The following is a 10,914-nucleotide window of genomic DNA, read 5'->3' on the forward strand; positions in this document are numbered from 1 at the left end:
GGCAGGACAGTCATCCCTTCCTAACTGTCATCCAACAAGCCATAAATCTTGCATGTAAGACTCACGACTCCTTCCTTTACGTTGAATTTCATGTTGTGTGAGTGTTGGAGCTTGAAATCTTAATTTTCTACATAATATAATTTTAAATAAATAAAAAATGAAAATAAATAATAAAAACACAAAAAAAACCTTCCTTTCTATAGTTTCAAGATTTATTGTATTTTCATCTTGCTTGTTATTATGAATAAATAATGCATAAAAATAACATATATTGTTTAATCATTTTTAATTATTATTGATTATGGAGAGGAACATGAACCATCACCTTCGTGACCAGTCAATTCCTATATACAAAACCGTCACGAAGGCAATTGTAATCATCACCCATTTTTTCATTTAATATATATATATATAACACATTATGTGTCATTCAGCAACAAGTTCATCACAACATTGTTGCGTATATTATCTCAACTGTTCCACTACACAATCGTTGTATACATCCACTACTTACACTATTCGTTGTCCACTCCACTATACATGTTCATTCACTCCTATTATTTCTGTGTGTTATCTTCTATCGGGCTTTTCCATTGTCCCTACGCTTGTTCCTCGTCATTTTCCAGAGACCTGACAACCCCTAAACCCTGTCCCGCCTACCATGCTTTCCATCGTCCCTTAATTCGTTATCCACCGTACCGAACTTCCTTTCGAATAGTTGCACCTGTCAATGTTCGCATCATTCCAGCAACCCTATCTGCCCATGATTTTTCCCACCATCATCGACCAATCACCACCCTTCCTGCCCATTGTTACTTGTCCACCTCTGGCGAGTTGCAGTCGTGTTCTCCACTACCTTGACTATTCCCTGGTCAAAGCTTCTAACATCCTATGCTTTCGTCCATCCAGAATTTCCAATCATATATGTCTTTGACTTAATTCTTGTCTGTCGTGGCTTATTCCATTAAATTGCGCTGCCACGGTTAGTCAAAAATTCACGTGTGCAATTGGAATCGTTGGACTAGTTTTTATCGTGCCATTACATAGTGGTGGTTTTTTTAAATGCTATATATTAAAGTTATATAATAATTATTATATAACTTTATAATACATAATTATATATTTAATTTAATTTAAAAAAAAAAAAACAAACAAACAAACAAATAATGTGGATTCTGCCCAGAAGAAAAACAAATTGAAAATGGGAAATCATAATGATGAAGCCGACATCAATAAATAAAACTTGATAAGGTTCGTCATCGCCTTGACAATGTCAAAAAAGACAAATAGAGTTAGGGGAAGGACAAAAGAAGATGATTGAAACTCAAGAGGAATTAGCAAGTGATATAAAAAAGATAGACAACATTGAAAAAATGTTGTAAGGAATGCAAAATCAAGAAAAAAGGGATTTTGATTATCATTGGCAAGCCTTCTTAAAATTGAGGGATGAAGATAAGCGTGAATCATCCTGTAAGGTTAAAGAACAAGAAAAAATAATGGATCAGTTAATAGAAAGGGTGAATTCATTTTTTGTTAATCCCTTAAACGCTCAAGAACCAACTCAAAGTCCCAAAACTCTAGCTAGCGAAGATCCCCCAAATCATGAAATTCCGCAAATACACTTCTTAGATAGCTACTATTATACAAAATTTATAGAAAAAGACTATCAACAAATTAAAAAGGAGCTACCCAAGTACGATGGTAAAGACCATAAAGGTGTTATTGTTTGGGTTAATAAAATGGAAGCCATTTTTGAATCCAACCCACCATTAGGTGAATGTGAGAAAATCATGACGACTTCCAACAATTTAGAAGTAGAGGCATATGATAGGTTCCTATGATGGTCTGGAAAATGTGATGTATGTTCTTTTCATTGGAAGACTTTTGTGGATGCCTTGCTAAAAACATTTTTCGACGAAGAAGAAGATGATATCTCCAAAAGAATTGTTCATTTCAAGAAAAAATGGTTTGTAAGTTAATATACCCACTAATGGAAAGTATAAGCTACAAGATAAAGAGGATTTACTGGTAATCAACTACTTAAAATGTATAGATGTGGACTTTAAGATTATTTTCATGCAGACTTGATATTATACAAACCCCAAACTATTGAAGAAATGCAGCAAAGTTTATTGAACAAGAGTATAAATTCAATAGGTAATCATATACCAATTCAGAAAAATCAAGAAATTACTCAAAGGGAACACCAATATTCAAGCTCTTAAAAGAGGAAGAATGGAAAATGTTGGAAGTGTGGGGACAAATTTTCACCAGGACACAAATGCAACATGAAAATACTCTACAATTGTGAAGTAGAACAAGAAGAGGACTCCTAGAGTAGTGACTCAGATGAAGGTACTAACAAGGAAATGATGCTCCAAACATATAGTCAGAAGAAGAGGCTATCCAAAGAATTTCCCTAGCCGCAATCATGGGAATAGCACAACCACAAACCCTAAAGCTAAGAAAGAAAACGTCATTGTATTAATAGAAATAGGAAGCACCCACAATTCCATAGATGTTTTTTTTTTTTTTTTTTTTTTTTTTTTTTTTTTTTTTTTTCTGAATATGACTAATTCTATTATCGTACAAAACAAAGATACAAAATAGAGTACAATGGGCAAGGCTAAGAAATTTTGCCTGTCAGCCCTTGCCTTGCCCTGCTATCAGTTCCAAAATTGAAAAGTTCAAAATTGGAGTTGTTGCTTGACCATTGCCGACACAATTACATAACATGTATTAACTGAACAGACACCAGGGCCTTGGACTGACCCGGACAAAGACAAACATACAACAGGACAAAGACAATCGACACCTGAACAATTACAATTGACACCTGAACATTACAGCCGACACATTGACAGAGTTAATGTCGCCACTTAGCCGAGTTATACAACGAAATCCCAACAAAAATAGCAGAGATTACCGGGGCGAGTTCAATCATCTTCAGTAGTCTGGGGCACCTCTTCAATTCGGCACCCGAAACGGAGCGTGTCCTCGGAGTCAGAAAGCTGGATGACCGCGTCTGGGCTTCCCTCTTGGGCTGGCCTGCTCGGACCAGCAAGTGAATAACCAGCATGCGTAGAAGGGCCAGCGTCCGGGTTGAAATTGGTTGCTGGGCGCTCAAGATCCGGCCCATGTTCACGTCCAGGTGCCAACCAACCCGTTCCAGCTCCAACCGGAAGGCACGCAATTGTAGATTCTTCTCTGCTGGAGCGCTGCCCATCCGGCCGAGGCTCGACCTCCATGTTCTGAGTGACGCCAGGCTCTATCATTATAGAAACAACCAAAGTGGAATTAACTTGAGGGCAGGGGAGCCGATACCTGAGCATTGGGAGCTCCATCTGCCCTTCTTCAGAATTTGGGCTTCTGCCATTATGCCCTCCCTCCTCCTCATTGCTGCCCTGAAATCTCTGAGGCAGCGACATTACCTCAATGGAGGAAGAGGGTGAATTATAATCGTTCTGCTACGGGAGGGCCCTGCCTCTAATTCCCCCTCTTCGGCTACCCATTCGCGGCCTTTCCCTCGGCATTACAGCACTCCTTCCTCTCTGGAAACCAACACAAGCACTCTGAGCTCCTACAGCTGCAAGAACCAACACCAGCGCCCTCAGCTCCACACCGTTGCAGGTGGTGTGCTTTCTAGGCTCATAAACCGGCAGAATACCCCTCAGATTCTCACTCCCATTTCCGTCTGAGCGGAGCAGGGTCTCACTGCAATGTGCGCACATATTCTTCTGCCGATCCAGCTTGCTCTGTTTTAAACTTTTCTCTGCATCGAAAACCATCTTTCTCCCTCGAGCCGAGTAGACAGGCATTAATGCCGTCGGCCGTCTGCATTCAAGCGGGTTAATACCCTGCTGCTCGTGGTACCATCGGACACCGTAGGCATGCCACCTGCCCACGTGATGGCGCGTGCCATTACCATATCCCCTGTGCACCCGCATCCGGGATGATGAAATCCTTCTTCGCCAGAGAGATGCAGTCATTGTTGAGCTTATCATCTTCTGAGGTATCCAGTGGACCTGCAAAGTAAAGAATACACTGGGAAGCACCTTGGTTGGCTAATCTATCAGCCACCTTGTTCGTTGTTCTTCGTACGTGCTTGAACGTTAAACTTTGGGGAGTTTGTAGCTTTTCCTCCATAGATTCCAGCCTGCTTAATAGTCTTTAGCTTGTGGCGACCTTGACCGCGGGCGTACCTGCCTGGATTCTTTGGGCAGCACTGATAAGGATTAAGGAGTCTCCTTCTACTTCGAAAGGGAAGTAGTTATTCTGTTCTGCAAGGCATAAGCCCCTCCATAAGCCTTCTAATTCAACTACATTATTAGTATCTTTACCCAACGAGCCATAGAAAATCTGCATTATTTCCCCTGTGTGATTTCGAAAGAGTCCTCCATAACCCGCGAGCCCCGGATTACCTTTGGCTGCCCCATCGAAGTTTAACTTATAGGTGGCATAAGCTGGAGGGGACCAGCTGGAAGGAGAGGCGCTGCTGTTAGAGGATCGGGTGCCTTCTTTCTGTATCGCTGAGAGGTTTATGTTCCAAGCCTTCAGGATCCGGCATTCCAATGGGGAATCTGGCATATCCGCATCTGTCCAGGATTTGAGGGCCAGAGTTTCTTGCAGCTGTTTGTTGAGGATTAACCATAAGGCTTCAATGGGCCGGGAAGAGTTGTTGAAAATTCTGTGGTTTCTTTCTTTCCAAAGAGTCCAGTATATGAATCCTGGTAAGAGTCTCCACAGAGAGTTGAGAAGCTGACTCTTGAAGGGGGAAGTAACCCAATTCCTTAAGTTCTCGGCTATGTCTTCTGTTCTGGCTTCTGATCTCATGTTACAGCTCTCAACTTTCCTCCATATTTGCTCAGCTAGCGGGCAGGTTTCCATGAGATGTCCGATTGTCTCAGAGTGAATATTGCAATTCGGGCATCTTGATGGCCCCACGAATCCGCGCTTTACCAGGTTGTCCCAAGTGAGTATTCTTCTTTTGCTGAGCAACCATAAGAAAGTGGAGATTTTGGGCCAAATTCCTGGTTGCCAAATCTTTTCCCAGATTTGGTCCTTGTTGAGCTGGTTTCCAGTGTATCTGAGCTGGTGGGCTTCTTTAGTGGTAAATGTACCTTTATGCTTATGGCCCCATCTAAGGCGATCCTGTAGAGTGGAGTATCGAATTTTCCTGAATGATAATTCTTGCTCTATGTCCTCATATGTTTCTCCTTGCCAATCATTTTGCCAGAGACTGGCCTTCTTCCAGTTTCTGTAGTCGGTGCTTGCAGAATGTTGCCAAAATTGATTGACTTGAGTGAGGTGTGCTTGCTGCATCTGCTCTTGCCAGAGAGGCTTGTGAAATACTGTGGCAAGCTTGGGGAGCTGCTGCCACGAGTCCTCCCAAAATCTTGCTGTAGTACCGGAGTGTATTTCCCAGAAACTATGCTCTTGAATGAATTTGCTGTGAGGTTTGGCTGCGTTCCATATAGGTGATCCTTGAGTAGTGGAGTTGATTCTGATTAAATCATTCCATTGACTGCCTGGTGCATATTTGGCTTGCCATAGTTTGGCCCATGGTGCGTTGGGCTTAGTGATCCAATTCCACCACATTCGAGCTCCCATATTATTGTTGCTCTGTAAAGGGTCTCGAAGTCCCAGGCCTCCATCAGCTTTGGGTTTGCAGACATCTTGCCAATTTACGAGCGCCCATTTTCTGTTCAGGCCAGAAGATCCCCAGAGGAAGTTACGCTGGAGATTGCGGATAGATTTAAGAACCCATTTAGGTGCGGCCAACAGTGAAAAGAGGTACAATGGCATGGCTTGAAGGACCGATTTGATCAGGACGAGCCTGCTGGCAATATTGAGAGCTCGAAAGGTCCAAAGGGAGAGTTTGGATTCAAGCTTATCTAAAAGAGTCTATCAGGAGGAGTGTTTGATAGCTGCAGCAGCCAGGGGGGCCCCTAAGTAGGTCGACGGAATCTTGGAAATAGTGAACTGCAAAATTCGGGCTATGTTCCTTTGAGTGGAGAGGGGGGTATTAAAGAAATAGAGCTGAGATTTCGACGCATTGATGGAGGTACCTGAAGCTTTGGAAAATATAGAGAGCAGGGATTTGAAGACAGAGGCTTCTTGCGAGGATGGGTGGCCAAAGAGCATGGTGTCGTCAACAAATTGTTGGTGGGATTGGGGGGGAAGGCCATGAACAGAGATGCCTTTGAGCATTTGAGTGGAGACGACTGCCTTTAGCAATCTACCTAGCCCTTCTGCCATAAGAACAAAGAGGAAAGGCGACAATGGGTCCCCTTGTCTTATGCCTCTGGAAGGCCGAAAAGGATGAGAAGGAGAACCATTTAACAGAACAGAAAAGCTTGGAGAGGAGATCAAATTGGTGACCCATCTTGTCCAAGTATGACTGAAGCCAAAAGCTATAAGCACTTTTTGTATATAGTTCCAACTGAGCTTGTCAAATGCTTTGGATAAATCTAGTTTTAGAAGCATACCTGGCTTTTTTAGTATCTTGAGTGAATGAATCACCTCATTTGATAAGACGATGCCATCCATGATCTGCCTCCCTTCAACATATCCTGTTTGTTCCGGTGAAATGAGTAAGGGTAGAAGTGGTTTGAGCCGATTTGCGATGACCTTAGAGATAAGCTTGTATATGACATTGCATAAAGCAATGGGTCTATAGCTTTCGGGCTTGCTCGGTTCAACACATTTGGGAACTAGTGCGATGAAGGTAGTATTGAGGGCTGGAAGAATCCAATGCATGCTTCTTGATTCTTCCACCAGCTCCCAGACCTCTTCTTTGATTAACTCCCAGAATTCATGGTAGAAATTGGCAGTAAAACCGTCTGGCCCCGGGGCTTTTCCGTCCTTGAGCTGGTTCATCGCTTCTTCAATTTCTTTTAGGGATGTGGGCTGAAGTAATTTGTTGTTGTGCTCATCAGTTATTATTCTGGGAATATGCTGTGTGATGGCTCTGATTTCTGCGTCCCTGTTTCCTTCTGGCTCTTTAAGGATGTCTTGAAAGTAATGAGTTAATTCCTTTTCCATGTCTTCGTGGGCTTTGACTCGCTCTCCTTGTTGGTTGTTGATGAATGTGATGTTGTTATACATGCGCCGTTGAAGAGCTGTTCTATGAAAAAAATTTGTATTCTTTTCGCCCTCTTTTAGCCAGCTGATTCGTGATTTCTGTCGCCAGAGTATTTCTTCTTGCTTTCTCCGTTCTTCTAATCGATGCCAGAGGATTTGCTCTTGTTGGGACTGTTCCTCCGTGCGGCCTTCTTTGATGATAACTTGCTGAAGTGCTTCCATTTGCTTTTCCAACCTTTGTCGATCCTCCTGAATGTTGCCAAATTGAGTTTTGTTCCAATTCTTGAGTACTTGCTTTAGGTTTTTCAACTTTTGCTGGAATTGAAACATTTTGGCTCCTTCTGGTGGCCTATAGGACTTCCATGCCTCTTCTACTATCTGCCTGAACTTAGCGTTTGTGAGCCAAAATGCTTCAAAGCGGAAGGGCCTATTGCATCTTGTGCCGGGCCGAGACCATTGAAGCACGATGGGCCAGTGGTCCGAACCTCCGTGTGGCAAAATTGATGCATTGAAGTCTCCTCCTAGATGGATTGCATTGTCTGAGAGGAGGAACCTGTCAAGCCGAGAGGCAATATGATTGGCACCACTGCGCTTGTTGGTCCATGTGAAAATCCCATTGGTGGTTGGAATGTCCATTAAGTGGTTGTCCTGTATAAAATCTCTGAGTCCTTTGCTATCATTTTCTAATCTTGTTCTTCCCCCTGTCTTCTCCTCCAGTGCCTGAATGATGTTGAAATCGCCTCCACTAATCCAGAGCGGGAACTGTCTGTGCTCATTTAAACTGGAGATCGTGTTTAACAGGTCTAATTTCTGCTGAATGCTTTGCGGAAAGTAAACATTGGAAAGGTGCCCGTGTATGTTTGTTCCAATGAGATGAAAGGAAGCTTGAATGAGGAAATGGGTGGCGTGGAAATCGTAAAGATTGAGGATCTGTGGATTCCACAAAATGGCTAATCCACCTGAAGCCCCTGAAGCGTCTACCGACATTGAGCTGCTACCAGCCCAGATCTTGTTTCTTGCTTTGTCCATGGCAATTGTGCTACTTTTGGTTTCTTGAAGAAAAACTATAGAAGGTTTTTCTTGTTGTATCAAGTTCTTGATCATCCTAATTTTTGAGGGACTGTTGAGTCCTCTCACGTTCCAGGAGATAAGCTTCATTGTAAATGGGATGTAGGTTTGTAGTACTTGGTCAGCTTAGGGAATCTCCCTGATTCCATAAGCAATTCCCCCACTGCAATGGTCCTCTGCAAGTCAGTTTTGCGCCCCCTCTTCTTGGTTTCTTTGAGATTTTTTTTTATATGGACTTCCTCCCTATACGCCTAGATGTTTGTTGTGTTTTACTTTGGCTAGGACTCCTTCCAGCCGATCTATTTGCCAGGGAGGAATAGTATTGTATTCCTTTTGCTTGCAGGTTGTTTCAAGTTTTAAGATGTCGATTCCTTCAAGGATAATGTTCTCCGGATCTTGTTCCATGTTGCTAGGGGTATTTTGTTCATCTTCCTCTATGGTGTTCTGTAAGCTTAGCGCTAATGCTGCATCCATATCCATGTCGGAGGCCAGTTGCTTAGGATCTATTTTTGATTTCCCTTTGCCAGCGGATGGATCATTGGGATCGGTAACCGCCTTTGGAGCATCTTCAGAAGGTGAGAGGGGAGAATGAACAGAGCTGGGTTTAACTGATGGCTTGTGAGTTTGAGGATTAAGGGATGAAGAAGGCTGAGAGTCAGAGTCCAAAGGCTCCCCACTGGGAGATTCTTGGTTGGCAAGAGGCGAAAACTTGTTCCGAGAGTCTAATCTAGTAGAGATTTCAGGGGCTGCCTGATTTTTCTTGGGATGCCGGCGGCGGTTGGGGATTATGGTGAAGCCTTCTGAGTCAGTCTGAGTTTCTGAGGTAAAGGCTTTGGATTGCTGATTAAGAGGGCAGTCCCTGAACAGGTGCCCATGAGCATGGCACTTACGGCAACGAAAAGGGATGTGTTCATAATCAAGAGTTTGATCCCATTCGAAATCTTCATGAAAGAGACTTACCGTGTCTACCAGAGTCTTGGCAAGGTGCATCTTGACACAGATCCGTGCATAGGAAGTATATTTGCGCTTCTTTGTTTCCTCAGCAACTTTGATGAAGGTTCCCAGTCTATTTCCAATGTCTGCAAGCGTTTCTTCCTTCCAATATTCCACCGGGAGCCCATACATTCTGATCCATACTGGAGCCCAGCTGAAATCTTCTTTATCAGGGTTAAATCGTGGCTTCCATTCTGTGAGGTACAGTCCTGATGAGTTGAAGAAGTATGGGCCTCCCTCAAATACCTTGGTTTTGTCCTCCAGGCAGTTAAATATGGCCGTGAAGAAGCCTTTTGGACCCAGTTGCAGTGTAACTTGTCCCTTTGGTTTCCACTTTGATTCGATCCAGCCATTCAGGGCTCTTTCTGTCGGCCAGAAGCCCAAAAATTTGCCTATCAGTGCATGGTCCTGCATGTACTGTATTTCTCCATTGATTCGGTGACTGGGCAGTTCTATCCTGATGCGCTCTGTCGACTTGGGAATGCATGTAGCCGAGGTCGCCTTTGGCTGTGACGAAGAGGCGTTTTGGCGCTTTTCAATTTCTGGATCTGTGGCTGCAGTCTGATCTGCAGGGATCTCCTTATCGCTGGACTTCTGTCCTTCTTGCTCTGTTTCACGATTTGTGTCAGGAGGAGTCAGCGGCGTACTGTGCGTTTTCTCACCGGCGGTAGAGGCATTCGAAGGAGGGGGGGCAGAGCTCGCCCCTCCTGCAGGCGTTGCCATGGAAAGCCTTCAGTAAAGGACTGGCGGCTTAACGAGCTCTGTCAGGAACGAGCAGGTAGTAGGGTTCAGAAATGGCGGCAGGTACACAGGCATCCGTAGGGTTGCAGACTAACCTTTTTTTTTGGTAGTGTACTTATTGACAGTATCAAAAAGCTAGTTTATTTTATTCAATTCCATAGATGTTAATGTACCAAGGAGACCAAATATATTTGTATACCCTACAACAAATATAAGAGTTATGGTGGCAAATGGTAAGAGAATAGATGGAGTAGGGAAATTCAACAAGGTCAAATTTCAATTAACTGATTATGAAATGGAATCTAGATTTTACACAGTACACTTGGAGGTGTAGATGTTGTCTTGGGAATACAATGATTACAAACATTTGGAACATATTATGCAAATCGCCAGAAGAAATTTATATAGTTTGAATGGGCTAGAAGGAAATATAAATTTATTTTGTTTTCAAGCTCCTCCTACTCAAATCAGATCTGTGCAAAAAATTAAGAAACTTGTTCGAAAAGGAGCACCCATATTCATCGCACAATGTCAACAGTTAGAATTGTTATCTACAGAATGAATTCACCAACAACATGAAGTTACAACATGAATTATTTCAAGAGTTTCCTATGAAATTACCTCCAGAAAGGAAGATAAAACATATCATTGAAGTCAAACCAGATGTGGCACTCGTAAATGTCAAACCATATCACTGTCCTCATCATCACAAAACAGAGATAAAAAAACTAACTCAATACTCACTAAAATGTGGGGTTATTACAAAGAGTAGAAGCCCATATGTTGCTCTAGTAGTACAAGTTTGAAAAAATGATGGGTCTTTTAGACTTTGCATAGACTACCACAAATTGAACAAAATAACTATTAAAAACAAATTTCCAATTCCATTTATAGATGAATTGTTAGATGAGCTCCATGGCGCAAAGTATTTCTCAAAGTTAGATCTAAGATCAGGTTATTACCAAATTCGAGTAAGGCTGGAAGACGTCGATAAAACTGTATTCAGAATTCATGAAGGACAGTATGAGT

The 10,914-nt window shown here is 42.7% G+C and overlaps 1 protein-coding gene across 1 annotated transcript; it reads right to left on the bottom strand.

Annotated features, from left to right (window-relative positions):
• Positions 1–4,170: 4,170 nt before the first annotated feature.
• On the bottom strand, positions 4,171–8,112 carry LOC149244798 (uncharacterized). The gene is made up of 2 exons (XM_089371642.1): positions 6,489–8,112; positions 4,171–5,894 (listed from the first exon to the last, which is right to left on the bottom strand). The coding sequence occupies exons 1-2, from the start codon at positions 8,110–8,112 to the stop codon at positions 4,171–4,173; spliced, it is 3,348 nt and encodes a 1,115-aa protein (XP_089227768.1).
• Positions 8,113–10,914: the final 2,802 nt, after the last annotated feature.

Source organism: Pinus tabuliformis, chromosome 8 (assembly GCF_031772625.1).
Source record: "Pinus tabuliformis cultivar Carrire ecotype Pingquan chromosome 8, CPIR1, whole genome shotgun sequence".
Classification (NCBI taxonomy): domain Eukaryota; kingdom Viridiplantae; phylum Streptophyta; class Pinopsida; order Pinales; family Pinaceae; genus Pinus; species Pinus tabuliformis.

What these genes read in the sequence shown, in the direction of transcription:
- LOC149244798 (XM_089371642.1), bottom strand. Translation starts at nt 8,112, where the DNA reads ATGGACAAAGCAAGAAACAAGATCTGGGCTGGTAGCAGCTCAATGTCG. An exon ending in CAAGATACTAAAAAAGCCAG is followed by an intron (nt 5,895 to 6,488) that starts GTATGCTTCTAA and finishes AGACTCTTTTAG; the next exon opens with ATAAGCTTGAATCCAAACTC.